The sequence below is a fragment of the Rhipicephalus microplus genome, unplaced genomic scaffold (genome assembly GCF_043290135.1).
Source record: "Rhipicephalus microplus isolate Deutch F79 unplaced genomic scaffold, USDA_Rmic scaffold_18, whole genome shotgun sequence".
Classification (NCBI taxonomy): domain Eukaryota; kingdom Metazoa; phylum Arthropoda; class Arachnida; order Ixodida; family Ixodidae; genus Rhipicephalus; species Rhipicephalus microplus.
The window spans coordinates 3,897,109-3,916,414 of NW_027464591.1; the positions used below are offsets into that span (position 1 = coordinate 3,897,109).

At 48.0% G+C, this 19,306-nt stretch overlaps 1 protein-coding gene across 2 annotated transcripts; it reads right to left on the reverse strand.

The window, feature by feature from the left end:
- Window positions 1–8,008: 8,008 nt before the first annotated feature.
- LOC142785135 (uncharacterized) lies at window positions 8,009–11,057 on the reverse strand. Of its 2 annotated transcripts, none has more exons than XM_075883577.1 (3): window positions 11,004–11,057; window positions 9,205–9,279; window positions 8,009–8,434 (listed from the first exon to the last, which is right to left on the reverse strand). In XM_075883577.1, the coding sequence occupies exons 1-3, from the start codon at window positions 11,035–11,037 to the stop codon at window positions 8,229–8,231; spliced, it is 315 nt and encodes a 104-aa protein (XP_075739692.1). In that variant the 5' UTR covers window positions 11,038–11,057; the 3' UTR covers window positions 8,009–8,228. The 2 variants fall into 2 exon arrangements, with proteins under 2 accessions (XP_075739692.1, XP_075739693.1); XM_075883578.1 differs by lacking the exon at window positions 11,004–11,057 and adding an exon at window positions 9,836–9,881.
- Window positions 11,058–19,306: the final 8,249 nt, after the last annotated feature.

Here is a 19,306-nt window from a genome sequence, read left to right on the forward strand (position 1 = left end):
GGATCTTCAGGGAGAACACGAGTGGCGGGGACCTCATGCGGCTGGTGGCCAACAGCGCTAAGGCAGCAACAGTTGTCACTTAGCTTCAGCAGCGACAGCCCGTCCCGGACATCAAGCACCTGGCACTGAGGGCGGCACGGTGGCAAGCAGAGCGGCAGGCCCTCAAAGGGGCTCTACCGGAACTATGGGTGGCATTCCTTAGGATAGATGCAGTTTGCCGATGCCATGCCTGCAGGCGCAGGAACCAGGGCTGGGGAAGCATCTGTGCCTCCATCAACTGTTCAAAGGATGGGGCCCGCACCTGGCGCTTGCTGAAGTGCCTCCTGATGGTGCCACGGGCAATGAATCAGGTGCTGTCTGGGGCGGTGCACATGGCTGTCCCTGTTTCTGAGCTTGCTGAGCTCCTGGCCGATCAGTTTGCCACCAGGAGCATCGTCCAGCTGGCCCCTGTGCCCCCGTCGGACGCCCTACCGTGTCCAACCTACTGCCATCATCCAGGCTGGGTGGCCGCACAGACCCAGGAACTGTGCAGCGAGCCCATCTGGAAGCTTGAGCTCGTGGCAGCCCTCGAGTGATCCAGGCGACGCATTGCCCCAGGAGCAGACGGCATCACCTTGCAGATGCTCCGCAACCTGGCAAAGGGAAGCAGTCAACGTCTCCTGGGTTACTTCAACGACGTCTAAGACACCAAAGTCCTGGCAAACGGTGGTGGTGGCACCCATCCTGAAGTCCCAGAGGAAGGCCTCAGTGCTCTCCTCCTACAGGCCAGTGTCTGTAACATATGCAGTCTGAAATGTGCTGGAGAGGGCGGCCTCGGAGAGGCTGCGATGGATTGCAGACAGCTGGGCTTCTTCCCAAAGCAGCAGACGGGCTTCAGGCGACACAGGTGCACTGCCGACTCCATCACAGACGTCGTCGCTACCTTTGAGGATGCCAAGAGCTGCGGGGATGTGGCCATGCTCCTGCTGCTGGACGTGGAGAGCGCCTTCGGTGGCTTCCCGCATGTGGTTGTAGAGGCGGTTCTAGACAAACTTGGCATCAGCGGGTGCCTCCGAGGCTTTGTGACCGCCTTTCAATCCGGGAGGACCTTCTGCGCTCGTGTTGGGGGACAGACCAGCCAGGCCAGGGTCTTCACAATTGGTGTTCCCCAGGGCTCCGTACTGAGTCCTTTCCTCTTCAACATGGCGCTCGAGGGGCTTCCAGCTTCCCTTCCGACAGACACCAGGTTCCCGGCCCAATGCTCTGTCTATGCTGACAACGCTGAACTCTGGGCAAGGGGGCCAAGGCGGTCCATCCCAGCCATCAGAAGGTCTCTGCAGGCAGCCCTGGATGCGGTGATCGCCTTCCTCGGAGGCATTGGCCTTAGTGTTTCTGCAAAAAAAACCAAGGCCTTGCTTATTCATGCCCTTGCGGTGGCTCGGGTCTCATGAAGCCGCTCAAGGTTAACAACCACCGTCTCCCTTGGAGGACGACAGTGAGGTACGTGGGCCTCACCGTTGACCACCGGCTCACCTGGATCTCTGCTGCCAAGGCCGCCTCAGCCAAAGTCCGACGTGTCCAAGGCTGCCATCGGCAGGCTTAAGCAGCAAGGACGCGGGTGCTCCACTAAGTGGGCGCTGCGGCTCAACCAGGCCGCCGCCACTTTTGTCCTGCTGTATGCCCTCCCGCTGGTGAACCTGACGCCAGCCGGGAGACGCCTGCTGGAGGAGCTGCACAGGGGAGCTCTGAGCGCCATCCTGGGACTACCTTGGAGCTCTCCTGTTGCCGCGACGCTGGCGGAGACAGGAGAGTGGCCCCTATCGCTGTGCATGCTACAACACGCACTGGGGCACACAGACCGTCTTCACCAAGCTGCAGAGGGTGCAGCTCTCTTGGCCTTCCTGCGCAGCCTGCCAGGGTCCAGGATGGGTGGCTTCATCCCCCTCTACCATTAGATGGTACCGGATCCACCCATATCCGTTGCCCCTCCACCGCCACACCTCCGGCCACCAGGGGTGCATCTCCACCTGGACAGGATTCCAAAGCACGGAACACGTGCAGCTGTTCTACAGCAGGCGGCATCCTGCAAACTCCAGGAGCTACTGGAGGGCCGGCTGCAGGTGTACACGGACGGTTCCGTGATGCCGGATGGAACAGCCACCCCGGCATGCATCGTCGCTGCATAGAGAAGCAGCAGGCAGTGCAAACTACGATTTTGGCAAGCTCCACGGAGGTGGAGCTGGCCGGGCTCACCTGGCAGCTGACCTTCTGGCACAGGCCATTCCAATGCTACCTGTGGTCGTCCTCTGCGACAGCAAGGCGGCACTGCAGACCCTGGTAAACCCCAGACGCAACGGGCTGACCGGGAACCTCCTGGTGGCCAAGTGCCAAGCCCTTGCTGCTTTTGGGGAGTCCATCTCCTTCCACTGGCTACCCTCCCACGTGGGAATATCCAGCAACGATGAGGCGGACAGACTTGCCAAGGCACCTCCTTCACCCGGGCCATCGCGGCCACGGACTTCACGAAGGCGCGCATCAAGCGGCTGTTACTAATGGTACACCCAGACACCAGAGTAGCCAATGGACGAGCCCCCAAGCTCCTGCCTGAGATGGGTCTCACCAGACCAGACCGCGCCGCCTTGCTGCGCCTGCGGACCGGCTGCGTTTCGACTGCTGCTCGAGGCCACGCTATGGGATGCTGTGCATCTCCCGCCTGCGGCCGATGTGGAGACCCCGAGACCCTGGAGCACCTCCTCTGTGCCTGCCCTGGCCTGGCACAGGAAAGTTCGAGGGCCATCACAGCCTACTCTAGACAGGGCCTACCCGCCGCCACCTTGTACCACCTGCTCTACCCGTCCCGTCCACACCTGCCAGCGCTCCAGAGCCTGGTAGACTTCCTAGAGAAGACGGGAATAGCTGCTTTTAGATAAGCAGGGACCTGCAGCCTGCCCCTGCTGCTGCCCCTTTGCTAATCCAGCCATGGCCTTGACATCTTACACACACCACTCCCCCATCCTATCTATCCTCTTTTATTCCCCTCCCCCTTTCCCACACAAGGTACTGCGCAGTGTCGCCAAGGGGCTGACAGAAATTAGGTGCCTTCTTCCTCTTTCTCGAATCACTCAACAACAACACTTGGTCACTGCGCTGCTGGCGGAACTTTCACTTTCTGTCCTTCCTTTCCCCGAAGTACACGGTTCAAGCGAAAAACCTCGGCTACGATCAAAACACCGCCCGCCCGTAGTCCCTGCCCACGCACTATTGTGCACCGTCGCCTCTGTTGTGCGCCCGGATCCTCAACAACATTCCGTTAGGATCGAAGACCCACCTAACCGCATCGCGCATTTCCAGCGTGTGCGCTACGCTGGCTGGCCGCACTGCACCGCGCTGAACCCAATGATTCGCTGTACTTAGTTGGCGCCGACAGTGCTCGTCAGAACCGGGAAGTTGTCCGGCACGGATGCGCCGAGGTTGTAGGCGATTGAAGGGCTCATTGCATCGTTTCGTAACGGGCCGGATTCATCGCCGTCTTTCCGTGGTCGCCCTTTGCGAACGGACTGAAGGGGATCTATGAAGGATCGCGGGGGCGCAAAAACAAAATGTAACGGCGTGCCGAGGTGGGTCCCACCGGCGTCAGCCGCGCATTTGTGCCATTGTTGTCGCTAACTGCCGGCAGATGACGCCAGAAGGTTAACAACCTCTCACGCCTCTCTTAAGTTACATCTTCACACTTTGTTATAGCGGCATTGCATGGTTTCGCATAGGCTATGCAGTGTGTACTAGACAGGGTGTGATAATGGGCATGCATACTCATTGAACACTTCCGTAGTTAATGATTGATAAGTATAGTCAAAAGAGGGAGGGAGGGGACAAGCATGGCGCTTTTCGTTTTGTTCTTGGCGCACGTATGAAGTCAGTTCTTTTTCGTGCGTTAATTGTTTTGGAAGCGTGTTAGCGGGATTTCGTCGAAGGTGGCCCATTTCGCGCAATATTTATCTGTCCTTGATATTATAATTACTTCACCTTCTGGCGTTTGCGTTCGGACAGACAAAAATGCACTAAAGCTGCATGGCCCGCATTTGTACTGCTTTTCGTACGTGACAAATATATTTGTGCTCAGCCTCGTAGTATACTATATAGCCGCAACAATAATAATAATAAAGTAAACAATTGGAATGTTGGTTGATATGTGCGGTTCAACGTCCCAAAACCACCTTATGATTATGAGAGACGCCTTAGTAGAGGATCCGGAAAAATTATTAGAAGACGCTTGATATAACCATCTCTTGAAGCCTTTCTCAAATAGCTGGTGGTTGGAAAGGAATGTGGTTTGAGAAAGCTACCCTGTTCATGACGGAGAGGTGGAATTTGGTATCGTGTACTTGGTCTCGTTTTGTTCATGGGGTTCAACGGGGTGGTTACGAGTTGAACCTACGCGCTTTTATAAGTGTAGCAGTTGTGTCCACGTCGTGGGCTTACCGCAAACATCGGCTACATTGGCGTTTGAAGGGTAACTCGTGAGTCGCGTTAGAGCACAGACGTGAGCGTTATCAAACTGAAATGCACTTTATGGTGCGTATGCGAATATCACCCCTAACTTTCGTTTGCGTATTAGTCCTGGCTCGAGCAACGCTTGAATATAGCTGACTGAAGCATAGAAATACAAATATAATGCTTATCGGACTGACGTAAAACGCAACCAGAACTCAGACCACAATAAGCGTTAAAGCTACATGACGCCTGCACCAAAGGAAAACACATGTGATGCTTGTTATTTTCATATGAAATTAGGTAGTGCGTGTGAGTGTGGGATTTTAAAATAAGATAAAAGTGAGCCCCGTAACTGTCTCTCATGGGGAGGACACTTCAACAGTAGCTCACGAGGGGTGGAGGTAAAGGAAGGAGTAAAAGGATACGATTGATTGGTAAAGAAATAGAGAGATGAAGGAGAGAGTGAGGCGCAGGGACAGCGAACGACAGTACACGACAGAGGTAAGGAGGAGATAGGAAAGATGGACACGGTCACAGCAGTCCGAGGACGGGGCACCACTCGGCGAGAGCCCTTGTAGGCGTAGGAGATGGCGTAGGGCGAGCCCAGTCGGCCAGAGCTGCGCTGTCGTTGGAGAACGGAGGGGGGTCAACCGGTCGGCACGAAATCCAGAGAGCGAGTGAAGGTAGCCAGCGCAGCAACTACATTTAACGCAGCACCGATATTACGCCTGCGTACAGGGTACTGTTCCAGAGCAATTTCAAAACCTCGTAGAATAGCTGACTGCCACGCAGATTTCTTGGGCTCGAGTCCTACTGGGATGCTAACTTTTATTCTTTGGATTCGTTGGTTCGACAAGGCGATGTCTGTTTAAGCTATATCAGCTTAGATGAAATGATTGAACATTCTATTTTAGCTAGTGTACGCTTGCCTGCTGCACTGCAAAGGTGAAAAAAGGCCGCTGTTTTATAATGCGAACAAGAAGTGACAAGTATCTGTAATAACTCCACGAGACATTGTTCTTATCAAAATCTTCAATTCAGCCCAATATTTTTCGCAAACTTTATAACTGCCCTTGCAGCGAGAGGTACAGTAATCGATAAACTGCACATAGGGATATTATGGGGCGACAGAAAAAGAGTGTATTTACAACATTTGCGCGAGCACAGTGATTGGGCATGACAACAAGCAATACTGCTTGTTTTTTAGTAACACGGCGCATGCACCATGGGAGATCAGCCATGGACCGGGTAGCATCTTATTTTAGAGATAATATTGCTCTACAATTGAAATTTGTTTAGACATAGATAGTTTAAAAAGTAACTCATTGGTGCAGTGAAGGCTTAAAGACTACTAACAAGTCAATAAGGTAGAAAAATAAAGTGGCATTATAAACTTCACATTCAGTTAGTTTTGTCTCCCATAGGAAATCGGATACGGCTTGGAAAACGTTCCTGCGGCGTTAAAACCTATTTCGGTAGTGCCAAAGAGAAGAACCTCCAGAACGGATAAATTCAAGCTGGTGACAGGAACGGAGCCGTCCTCGTCTTGTTCGTCCATTAGATAAGCAGCACAAAATACTAGTCCAGAAAAAAAAACATCTTAGGTACTGCCTGCACCACAAAGGCGGCTTTTGTTTTCCAGTGTGACATGTAGAGGCAGTGGTTGGAAAATAGGTTTTCAATGTTTCAGATATTAGACTTGACCATACCTGGCTGTCACATGCTTGAACAGTGGGACAAGAAATGGTTTTATGTAAAATGATGTCATTTGACCCAACGTGTTAATAAATACAACGCTTGGTTCGAGATAGTAAGTCAGAAAACGTAATATTTTCTCCAATAGTGAAAACGCTGCCAAGCAACGTCACACTATAACTTTTTTATTGACTTAAATGCATCCCAGGTATCAACAGCGCATTCTTGCCTGAACAAAGTTCACATAGGTGCTTGATGTGTGATCAAAAGGAAAGTTAATTATGAAATTTTGTTCATCCGTGCTGGCCTTCGCTGTTTTAGAAAGTTTTCATACATTGCTGCAATTCAAATGCTAGGGTGCTGTCATTTGCCCCAACTACTCCTGTGTATAGTTTTCAAAAACACTAAGCTTAACAGCTTTGGCACGGTCAAACTTCTGCAATTGCTCTTGTTCATGCTGTAGAATAGCATCCCATAGTTTCAATAAACGCTGAAGGTTTTCTTCACTCTTCTGAAGAACTTTATGCAAGTTGTCGCCTACTTCTTCAACTGTTCTGTGCACCGCAGTGCCAAGACCTGCAATAGAAGATTATATGCAGATATTTGATACATCCTGCATGACATTTAAGTTCATTGAGCATGCTTTTCTGCTCTAAAACTTGCCCAGTGTTCATGCATGCAATAGTAGTGTTTACAAAGAAACGGGTAGGAAAGAATAATGTGAAACATTTGCAAGGAGAGGAATTATAAGCTGCTGCCGTAGTAGCTCGATGTGATTCCCCATTCTGGAAACGTGTACCAGTAAACATTGTTACACCAAACTTCGTCTTTACCTGAACCAAGTCTGAAAACAGAAAGAGTTTAGGAAAAGAACATGAATAAATTATGTAAAGCAGGTAGGAAAGAGGTCAACATGAAGTTCTGCAAAATGAGAACATCTCACTTGAGATTCCAAGTGAAGCTTCATATTTGCCGTCTGTGTGTGTCGCATGAATAGTTTTCAAAAGCAAGTGCCAATTCCATGAAAATATGCAGAGTTATGTACTAAATTTGTGTTGTAAATAGTTGTCTTTGGCTAAGTTGATACATGACACTACGACATTATGCCACGATGATATGTAGTGGAGCAATGTATTGGGTCTTCAGCACGGTTGGTCATTGTTGGCTGTAGATATTCGGTGGTCCACTCCACACATAGGTTTAGAACTGCTTTATTTTCCTTTTCTTTTCTATTTATTCCCTTGCCTAATTCCCTGTGACACTGTTGCCTTGTGGACAACAGAAAATCCTGTCCTCTTCCTAACTTGAACCACTTTGTCCCATACGAATGAATAGACTATCAAGCCACTACTAGTTTAAAAGTAAAGCTGGCCCGACGTTTTGAGACCCATCCTAAATGAATCGCTGTCTGTAGAAGAGACCAAATGGGTCTCAATATGCAGAGCCAGTTTTTGATTTTAATATTAAAAACTATAGAGTTAACGTGGCTGGAAAGTCTTTTTATTCGTACAATTTTACCCAGCCAGATAGACCTGCTCACTTTTTTCAAATATGCTCACTTTTTCCAATGTATGGTCCCTGCATTCTCGAAACTGAACTATGCTCCAAACTTAGCAACATAAATAGAAACAACATAAATACAAATCATCATCATCATCATCATCATCAGCCTGACTACGTCCACTGCAGGACAAAGGCCTCTCCCATATTCCGCCAGTTTACCCAGGCCTGTGCTTGCTGCTGCCAATTTATACTTGCTAACTTCTTAATCTCATCTGCCCACCTAACCTTCTGTCTCCCCCTAACCCGCTTCCCTTCTCTGGGAATAAATACAAATACATAAATACAAATACAAATAACAACACAAATACAATGCTAGCATTCTAACTTGCTAGAAATTGAAGATGTGATACACTTATCACAAAAGGAAGTATATAACTAAGACGCGAAATAGTGAACACATGTGTCATCGATGCAATTTAGCCCGGAGCGAGTCCTTCAAATATGTTATCCCTGCTTCACATGTACACATACTTCGCTGTCTGCAGTCAGTGTCGACTCAGCTACTCGCCATCGTTCGAGTACTTCTTCAAATTATCAAGAGCCATGGTTTTGAGGGTGTCGATGTTTTGCTTTTGCCGCTCGTTGTGTCGCAAGAGATTGTCGCGACGCGCTGATACTCGAAGAACGAGGTTTTCGGAATTCTGGGAAACCTTGCCCGTGTCTTCAGCAATCTTCTCGGCCAGACGATGCACTCTTGCACCAAGGCCTGCGTAGAAAAATGGAGGCGTTTGCGACTGTCACGTGATCCTTCGATCGTCCAACTTATTTAACACAGTAACAATGAACAACATGGAGCGAGGGGGAACAGATATATAGATACAAGTTATTCACTTTGTATTTGTGATCACGCTCAGTATAAATGTTCCTTGGTAATATTTAATGAATGGGCTGAGTCGAGGTGTTCAGGCCCCATGCTCAGCTCTAGGTATCAGACCTATTGTACACTGACCCCCCTTCCCACCCTCCCCTGGAAATATCGCATCCACACAAGCACGCAATCTAGTAGTTATGGTGTTCAACTGTTGACCCGCAGGTCGCGGGATCGAATCCCGGCCGTGGCGGCCCCAATTTCAGCAAAGAGCCAAAATGTTTAAGTCCGCATACTTACACCCGAACCGATCCCTCACTTGCCACCCCCTTCAATGCAGCACAAGCCCGTTTCAAACGCGCTGCTTTGAGGCGGTGCAAAGGTCAAGTCAAGGAGCGTTTCTGAATACGGGGGTTACCTTTTTGAGTTTATTTCAATTTTGTGTTGCTCTCTTGTAAACACAGATGCAATATAGTGATGTTTCCTGCTGCTTCCCAATGTAAAAGGTGTGAGGCGTATACAGCGTTCTTTGCTTTTACTCTCACACCTTCCACAAAGTTCCATTGTATTGATGAGGAATAAATAAATGATATTAATATTATCAATAATATTATAATTATGAACGCAACAGACACATACATACAGGCACCATTTGTAGGGTGACTTACGTTCACTCGTGAACTGTGTAAAGCCATCATTAGCGGGAGAATCTGCAGGTTCTTCGTGCTCGTCTTCAGGAAACACTGAAAAGAGAGAGAGAGAAAAGAGAGATACGGTATTACGGTGGGCCACTTAGACATGAATGCGTGGAAGGTCTAAAGGTGTTGTCTGTAAGAGACTACTGCTGAATAACACAATACGTGCATTAAAGCGAGCATTCTCTATACGTGTAGCCCCCTCGACTGCACAGTGGTCGCCTGGTCAGTGAAGCCGTGGGCTGTGTTGGCTTTTATTGCTACCGCACATGCACCAGACCACGGCGCCGATAATCCAGGTGGTCGCTATCACACGATAATCTCGCGTGTACACGTGTAATGTTTCGAAAACAATGCTTGGGCTGGGTACTCAATGTCTGCATGTTCCCTATAGGCTGCCTACTAATGGAAACTTAGGTTGGAGATAGCAAGCTGTCATTGAAAATTTTCATTACGATAAAGCACAATTTCGAATAAAAATAAATACATAAATTCCTTTGCTAAGTGTTTTACTGCTGCAGGTACTCAGAAGTCGATGGGCATCCATTCTTTAATCAGTCAAAATCGCGCGGTTAGAATGTTTCTATCTTTTTAGGTAACTTACGCTCATCTTGTCTCTCGAACGAAAATCCAACTGCGCCGGGACTTTCCGGCTCTTCTGTAATTCCATTTTCACCTGCAAAAGTGTAACACATGTGAACCAATGCGCAACTTTGCCTACGATCCCTGTTCTAGAGCTGCGTAATATTGTGAATTTAAGCTTATAATCGAACTGTCATGTTACATTTTGATTATTATAAAGCACGATTCGGAATAAATAATAAATAAATAAATAAATAAATGCACTATAGCTGAGCGTTCTATACTGCTGCATGCACTCAGAAGTTGATGGGCACCCATTTATTAAACAGGGATGAAATCATGCGTTTGAAACGTTTCAATTTTTCGGGATAACTTACGTTCATCAGGTCTTTCGAATGCAAACGCGACTGTGCCATAGTTTTCCAGTTCTTCAGTAGGAACATTTTCACCTGTGAACGCCGAACAAATGTGAACAATTATTTTTAAAGTGTGCATAACATTGCAATGACACTGTGAATGACCGAAAAAACAAAAGCTATGGGGCATATTGACGCCTCCAAACACAGGTTGACTACTTCTGCATGGAATACGCTGAACTGCTTTTGTGTGCTTCTTAATTACCGGATTAGGTGGGTTTAAATAAATAACCTTTGAAGCAGTGAAACTCTGCAAAAAAAAAGAAGAATCCAGTGAGGAATCTGTAGATTAGTTTGAGGAACGTCTGATTAGACAGTTTCTTTAAGTTTTCGTGAGCCTGAGTGAGTCCGGCTTACCTTTAACTTCACGAGCACCAGCGCTTCATATCAGCTTACCAAGTTCTGGTGTTGCTATCTACGTTGCCCTAGGCATCGTTACGGTTGCCTGTGTCTACACTTGTACATGTATTTAGCGCCACTTCATGACGTTTCGCTCAATGAACAAAAAAATTGCAACACAGTCACCTTCCATACGCATGATTCGTTTAACATCAATTTTCAAGGTACGTGGGATTCGCCCGTTTTTTGTTTTTGTTTTTTTCATAATCGAGGCTGAGTGAGCTCCACAAATTTTTCCGAGCCACGCTCATGAAAATTTGGAAATTGCATCATTATGTGAGCCTAGCGTTATGCTGCAATGCAATGTACTCACGTAATAGCCTCGTTTGTCTTACTTAAAATGCCAGAGCAGCGTTCGTACGTTGGATCACTTACGTTCGCCCGCCAACGCATAGCCGCTGGCCTGCATACTTTCGGGTGTTGCTGGTTCTGCAGCTGCAAAAGTAAGGCAAAATATTAAGAACACTTGTTCGTAAATATTTAACTACGTGGTAACTTACGTTCGGGGTTGTTGTTTTCGGCTGACACGGACGGCGTTTGTTGCAGCGCGTTTTTTTCTGCCTGCACCGCCTGCATGGAGAGAGTTAGTTTGGTGAGACCTCAGAAATGGATTCATGTAACTGTTTAAGGTCGCATGAACCTTACCTTCTTGTCGTCAACCTCCTCGACTGTCTCGACGCATTCATTGCGGTCAGCTTGGGACGACGATTCCATGTTAATTTTGCAATAAAACTTGCGAAAAGCTCTTCGCCGAAACTGCTGATACCTCGACTGCCGCAGGTATGGAGAACGTCCTTCCGCGCACAGACGCTGGTGACTTCTGGAACGAAAAGTACTCAGCTCCTGGCTTTTCTTTCCCTCTTTCTTTTAAAAAGTTGAAATAGTTCGCCCCGCTTCACAAAAATACAAATTTCGCGGCGATCAGCGCCTGCGGACCCGAGCGAAGGTTTCTCGGAAGCGACACGGTTAGCGTCGTTCGCGGCATGGCCTTTGAGATTAGGGCTACACAGCCATCACGGAGGCATTTTGTGCTTACAGACAGTATGTACCGTCACTTCCGCGAGGTGGCGACACGCGCGCTGCTTCCACGCTGTTTGCGAGCTCACTCGGTCACTGCGCCGCTGGCGGAACTTTCGCTTTCTGTCCTGCCCTTCCCCGAAGTACACAGTTCGAGGGAAAATCCTCGGCTACGATAAAAACATCGCCCGCCCGTAGTCCCTGCCCGCGCACTAATGTGCACCGTCGCCTGGCGCCCGGATCCACAACAACATTCCGTTAGGATCGAGGACCCACCCAACGGCATCGCGCGTTACCAGCGTTTGCGCTACGCTGGCTGGCTGAACTGCACCGCGCTCAACCCAATGATTCGCTGTACTTAGTTGGCGCCGACAGTGCTCGTCAGAACCGGGAAGTTGTCCAGCACGGATGCGCCGAGGTTGTAGGGGATTGAAGGGCTCATTGCATCGTTTCGTATCGGGCCGGATTCATCGCCGTCTTTCCGTGGTCGCCCTTTGCGAACGGACTGAAGGGGATCTATGAAGGATCGCTGGGGCGCGAAAACAAAATGTAACGGCTTGCAGAGGTGGGTCCCACCGGCGTCAGCCGCGCATTTGTGCCGTTGTTGTCGCTAACTGCCGGCAGATGACGCCAGAAGGTTAACAACCTCTCACGCCTCTCTTAAGTTACATCTTCACACTTTGTTATAGCGGCATTGCATGGTTTCGCATGGGCTATGCAGTGTGTACTAGACAGGGTGTGATAATGGACATGCATACTCATTGAACACTTCCGTAGTTAATGATTGATAAGTATAATCAAAAGACAGAGGGGAGGGGGGCAAGCATGGCGCTTTTCGTTTTGTTCTATGTGCACGTATGAAGTCGTTCTTGTTCGTGCGTTAATTGTTTTTGGAGCATGTTAGCGTGATTTTGTCGATCGTGGCCCATTTCGCGCCACTTTTATCTGTCCTTGATATTATAATTACTTCACCTTCTGGCGTTTGCGTTCGGACAGACAAAAATGCACTAAAGCTGTATGGCCCACTTTGGTACTGCTTTTCGTACGTGACAAATATATTTGTGCCCAGCCTCGTAGTATACTATATAGCCGCAACAATAATAATAATTAAACAATTACAATATTGGTTGATATGTGGGGTTTATCGTCCCCAAACCACCTTATGATTATGAGAGACGCCTTTGTAGAGGGTCCCGGAAAAATTTTTAGAAGATGCTCGATATAACCATCTCTTGAAGCCTTTCTCAAATAGCTGGTGGTTGAAAAGGAATGTGGTTTGAGAAAGCCGCCCTGTTCATGACGGAGAGGTGGAATTTGGTATCATGGACTTGGTCTCGTTTTGTTCCCGGGGTTCAACGGGGTGGTTACGAGGTGAACCTACGCGCTTTTATAAGTGTAGCAGTTGTGTCCACGTCGTGGGCTTACCGCAAACATCGGCTACATTGGCGTTTGAAGGGTAACTCGCGAGTCGCGTTAGAGCACAGACGTGAGCGTTATCAAACTGAAATGCACTTTATGGTGCGTTGATGCGAATATCACACCTAACTTTCGTTTGCGTATTTGTCCTGGCTCGAGCAACGCTTGAATATAGCTGACTGAAGCATAGGAATACAAATATAATGCTTATCAGACTGACGTAAAACGCAACCAGAACTTAGACCACAATTAGCGTTAAAGCTACATGACGCCTGCACCAAAGGAAAACTCATGTGATGCTTGTTATTTTCATATGAAATTAGGTAGTGCGTGTGAGTGTGGGATTTTAAAATAAGATAAAAGTGAGCCCCGTAACTGTCTCTCATGGGGAGGACACTTCAACAGTAGCTAACGAGGGGTGGAGGTAAAGGAGGGAGTAAAAAGATAGGATTAAATGGTAAAGAAAGAGAGAGATGTAGGAGAGAGCGAGGCGCAGGGACAGCGAACGACAGTAAATGACGGAGGTAAGGAACAGATAGGAAAGAAGGACACGGTCGCAAGATTCCGAGGACGGGGCACGACTCGGCGGGAGCTCTTGTCGGCGTCAGGAGATGGCGTAGGGCGAGCCCAGTTGGCCAGAGCTGCGCTGGCATCGGAGAACGGAAGGGGGGTGGGGTTCAACCGGTCGGCGAGAAATCCGGAGAGCGAGTGAAAATAGCCAGCGCAGCAAACACATTTAATGCAGCACCGCTATTACGCCTGCGTACAGGGTACTATTCCAGAGCAATTTCAAGACCTCGTAGAATAGCTGACTGCCACGCAGATTGCTTGGTTTCGAGTCCTACTGGGATGCTAATTTTTATTCTTTGCATTCGTTGATTCGACAATGCCCATGTGGGTTTTTAATGCTCTTGTGTTTAAATTTTGATTTTCGGTTCTCGCCGTTCCTGGTTAGATATAAACTGCCGATCACCTGTGGCTCACACCCGCATACAGTGGCCAGTGGTGTATGGGTGTGTGTCACACGAGTCTGGAGGAAAGCGTTTGACAATGCACGTGGCAAGATTTCACAACTTAGCTTGGACTAGCGTAGCATATAAGATAAAAAAAAGGACAGGATGACACAGACGTCAAGAAAGGTAGGCACTAAAGATCCACTTGTTTATTTCATGTCTTCTGTCTTATGCATGTGTTATACTGTCTTATACATGGTCACACTCCAAGATACAATTCTTTATCCGTCAGTGCCATTTATGGCGTACTCACACACGTCCCCCATATGTGCTATGACCTCAGCTTCTCTAATTTCAAGTGTCAGCTGATTCCGAGACCGGCAAAAAACAATGCAGCTGTACAGATTAGGAGAGCCCCCTCAACCCTTGCGCCCACAACCGCAGCTATGAACCCTCCCGCTAGCGCCTACTTTTCTTGACGTCTGTCAAGTTTCTTGACGTTTTCTTGACGTCTGTCGAGCGCATCTATCTATCTATCTATCTATCTATCTATCTATCTATCTATCTATCTATCTATCTATCTATCTATCTATCTATCTATGTATGTATGTATGTATGTATGTATGCATGTATGTATGTATGTATGTATGTATGTATGTATGTATGTATGTATGTATGTATGTATGTATGTATGTATGTATGTATGTATGTATGTATGTATGTATGTATGTATGTATGTATGTATGTATGTATGTATGTACGTATGTATGTATGTATGTATGTATCTATCTATCTATCTATCTGTAGTGCCATCATCACCATCATCATTTCTTAATCACTGCGCCGTGCCTCTCGCGCAGCTGATGCTAGCTCGAGCTGCGCGAGGATTAGAACGGGTTTGCATAATACTCAACAATTAGATACTGCCTTAGCTAATTGCAAGAATGATTTCCTTCTGACTGGGGATTTGAACTCACATCATGTTTCAGGGGGATATCGAACAGACCCTTCTGGTACTCTTCTGTGGGATTGGATGAATAATAAAAACCTTACCTGCCTAAACGATAGACAGCCTACATTTATTCGCGGACGGACACGATCGCTATTAGATCTCACGTTTTGCAGCCCAAGTGTTTCAATAAAGTCTTGGAAAACAATTGATTTCTCTTCAAACAGTGACCATATTCCTGTATACTTTGAAATCTCATGTGCTGTGAAATCTATTGAAAGGACAGAGAAAACATTGATCAATTACAAAAAATTTAAAGACTGCTTGCGTTCCAACATTAGGGCAGTGTCCAGTGGTCAAAATGAAGACCTCGGCAGAAATCTCTGTTCTGCTTTAAAAATCTGCAAAAACACTTCAGATTTTGTAATAGCTTCGCTGTCATCCAAAAGTGCCCAACCTAGTAATGGGGAGGATTTCAGCGTTGGGCTCCCGGCGAACGTGTTCGTTGGCAGTTCCGGGGTCCGCAATAGGGGGACGCGGTTTCGTAGTTCAGCTGGCTTCCGTTTGAGGAGTGTTGTAGTGGTGCTGTCGTGTAGTGCTTTAGGTTTCGACATCCGCAATGGAGGGACGCGTGTTGGCTGTTCTGCAGACTTCCCCCCTAGTAGTGGTGCGCTGTTGATGATGGTGAGGGGGTGCTTGTGGCTCGCGGGAGTGACAGTTTCGCTGATCGTCGGGAACTCATCTGTGATGTTGGGTGGGTGTGGCGCTCCTGGTGTATGTTGATACGCAGAAGTCTTCTCGTGGGCGTCTTGTTGTGTTGAACGTACATTCACGGGAGCTGCTGGTTGAGTCTACCACCCCGTGGTAGCTTCGAAATCTCCACGACCGAGTGCTTTCTTGAGGGTTTCGGCAATCAAAGCGACACCCATAAAACTCGGATAAAGCCCATCCGCAGCACTGTAAAAACAGTATTCCATACAGCCAGGCTCACCGGTTTAAGCGAATCTGCTCTAGAGACGCTGACTTTGACACGAGCTCACCGAGGCTAAAACTTATGCTCGAGAAACAAAAATACCCCCCACATGTAATTAATGACGCTGTTCAAAAAGCGAGAAAACTAAAGCGTGAAGACTTACTTATGAAGCGACCACCACGAGAAGACCCACAACGAACAAACCTGTGCCTGACTTACAGCACAAACTTCCCCAATGTAAACAAAATCCTTAAACGACATTACAACATTCTGGAACAAAGTGAACGTCTGAAACGCGCATTCCCATCCGCTCCAGGCGTCGTTTACCGACGACCACGTAACCTCAAAGACACCCTTGTCCACTCCCAAATTAACACATCACCCCCCAATAATTCATGCCGCCCTTGTTTAAAGCCACGATGTCTTGTATGTAAGGCGATGCGAGAAACAGACAAAGCAATCAGCACGCAATCCAAGTTTTCGATTAACATACGAGGAAACCTAACATGCGATTCCTCTAATGTGGTATACCTACTCGAATGCAATGTGTGTGGAATGCAGTACATCGGACAAACAGAAACACCATTTAGGATCTGCTTCAATGATCACAGAGCCCATGCGAAATCAGCCTTCAGTCTACCTCTATCAAAACATCTCAATCTTCCCGACCATGCATTCGACAAACTATCAGTAACGCTCTTAGAGACGGGATTTAAATGAAATCGAGAACGTGAACAACGAGAGTCATACCTTATCCACCGATTTAACACCCTCGCTAGAGGAATATATGAGAATCCTGGTACACTTGCAGCAATTAAAACATTAGAAAACAATAACGGCAACAATGAAAATAGTAACTGAGTTCACGGCACTGCAGCTGCGAAGGGCACTGGACAACACAAAACGATTCCAAGTGTAACTACTCTTCCTAAATGCAGCTGTAATCTGTTTTCTGTTTTATTTTTACTACCCAATCAATTGTGCCATGCATGACATGCCCAACAGCAATCCTGTGCACAGTCGGGAGGCCCCCACTACACGCGTAATCCAGAACCGGGCAAGGAATTTGCATTGCACCCGCTTGCATAGCCTACCGCAATACGGGGCAACCCTCTTTTTACGACGAAATGTTGACAGGGCGTGGAGTAGTTAAATGCTTAGAACTTCCTAAAATGCCCGCTTACCAGCCTCTGCCACAATACGCGGCACCCCTCCTTCTACGACGAATTGTTTACGGGACTCCGAGTAGTTAAAGGCTTAGGACTTCCTGAAAAGCTCTTTTTTGCCCCACACCGAACCGCCAGTGCCAGGAGGGGCCGTCTGATTGCGAGAAATGCATTAGTGAACGGAAACATACACAGACCGCTGTCACACATGTCCCGTTTATTAGGGAGGCGATCGCCGGGCTAATTCCAAGAGCCGAAGTATCGGCCCCCCCGAACCGCACCACGAAAGCGTGGACAATTTAGAAGTGGTCCTTATTGGTGCGCCAGCGGACGCCGGCTGTGGCCCAAAGAACAAGTCAGAGCCGAGAGTTGATAAACAAACAAATTATATTCTCAATAATGGCAGATCGAAAATAATACAAAAAATGCACACTCCACTTTAGTTACATACAATATGTCACCAATCAAACCAATCAATCAACGTACTACACAATACAATCAGCCACACTTGAAACAACGGACACGGACAACAATACGCACTACAATGCAGTCGCATGCATTGAACAACCAAGACACTTAAGGACTAAAGCGATAGAAAACCTATTCAGTCCAAAGTCCTTGGAACAAAAGTCTGAGTGATACTCTTCCGAGAATCACTCACTCAAAGTACAGCGTTGTTGTCGTTCCGTAGCTCTCTAAGATTCTCTTCCAGGAAACCTCGCGTCCTCAAATGGCCACTCTCCAAGCTTCAAGCTTCTTCGCCGGAAATCCGTCGGCTTCCCACACGCAGCTGTTGCCCGCGTCTTCGCTCGATAGCGGTAAACCCACGCTCTTGCCTGTAGCTCGAGCCGTCCCTACGGACCAAAACTTCGCCGACTACACGGCGGAATCTCTACGCACTCTGGCGCTCACTTCCGTCTCCTCCTGTTCTGTCACTACGGGCAGAACCTTCGCCGACTACACGGCGGAATTCCTACGCGCTCCGGCGCTAACTTTCCGTCTTCTCCTGATTTCTCGTCTCGGCTGCTCGATTAAATACGTTCCGCGCCACCTTCCAGAACGTTCTCCTCATTTCGTCGGCGCGACGCGCAGCGAAGGCTGGGGAGAGGCACGAGACGGTTCGACTGCCCTCCCCGGAGGATGATTCACTCGGTCTGACCACGCCTCCTTCGTTCTAGAAAAATCGCGGCCTTGCTGGGCCGCCGATGTGGGGTGAGGAGGTTCGTCTGCGAAGCCGTGCTTCTGCGGGGAGAGCGCGCGCCCGGGAGCCTTGGATGTTTGCTCTCTTTTTTTTTTTTTTTACCTCGCGGTGTTTCTCTCGCCCGTTGTCGCAAGGATTTGGCGGCGCGCTCTTTTTTAGCGCTCGTTCTGTGACAACCGCTGACATCAGAAAGGCGAAGGGGAGAAGGGGGAGAAAGATGAAGGGGAAAGTGGAAGGAAGAGTGGAAGGGGGGCACCCGAGGGGCGTCCACCGTATATAATTTTTCTCTTCTTCTTCTCTCTTTTTTTCCTCTTTCCTCGCCCTCTGATTTGAGATTGTATAAAGCTGAGCACCGACAAACTGTATCTTTAATCCTGATGAAGGCCAGACTCTAGGCCGAAACGTCGAAATAAACCACGTTGTGACTGCTCACGGAGGATCTACTGCAGAGTTTCTACAATGTGTGTGTAGTTGATAAAATTGCACGAAGAGCAGAGAGAAAAAACAATTTATGGAACGTTGCGAATGAAAATGAAATTCGTACTGAAAAATAACAGCAATACATTGAAATACGAAGTCATAAAGAAAACATGACAACGTAAATAAAGCAAGAACATTGTTTCAGCCTTGCACATGCCCCACTGTAGTTCCAACTAGGAGATTTATATTTCCGTAATAGGCCAAACATTGTGTAATTGGCCATCATATTCCTTTACTCCGCCTTCGAAGCCGGCTTTTAGTTGTCCAAACAGGAGATCCACGATGGCGCTAAAGGTTATTCCCGATAATCCACCTTTTGTGACATGCTATTGAAGTAGCGTTTTTCGGATCTCAGTCTCGATGAGGTCCGGCCGTTGTATCTTTGCCATACGGACAATTTGAGATATTTGCATATCCGTACTGCTCTTCGCCGCTTTTTTCTGGCACGACACCGAGAATACGACGTCTTTAAACGTATTAGCAGATTTCTTAGAGTCGGGCTGTTCGTGCGCCTCTTTTACAG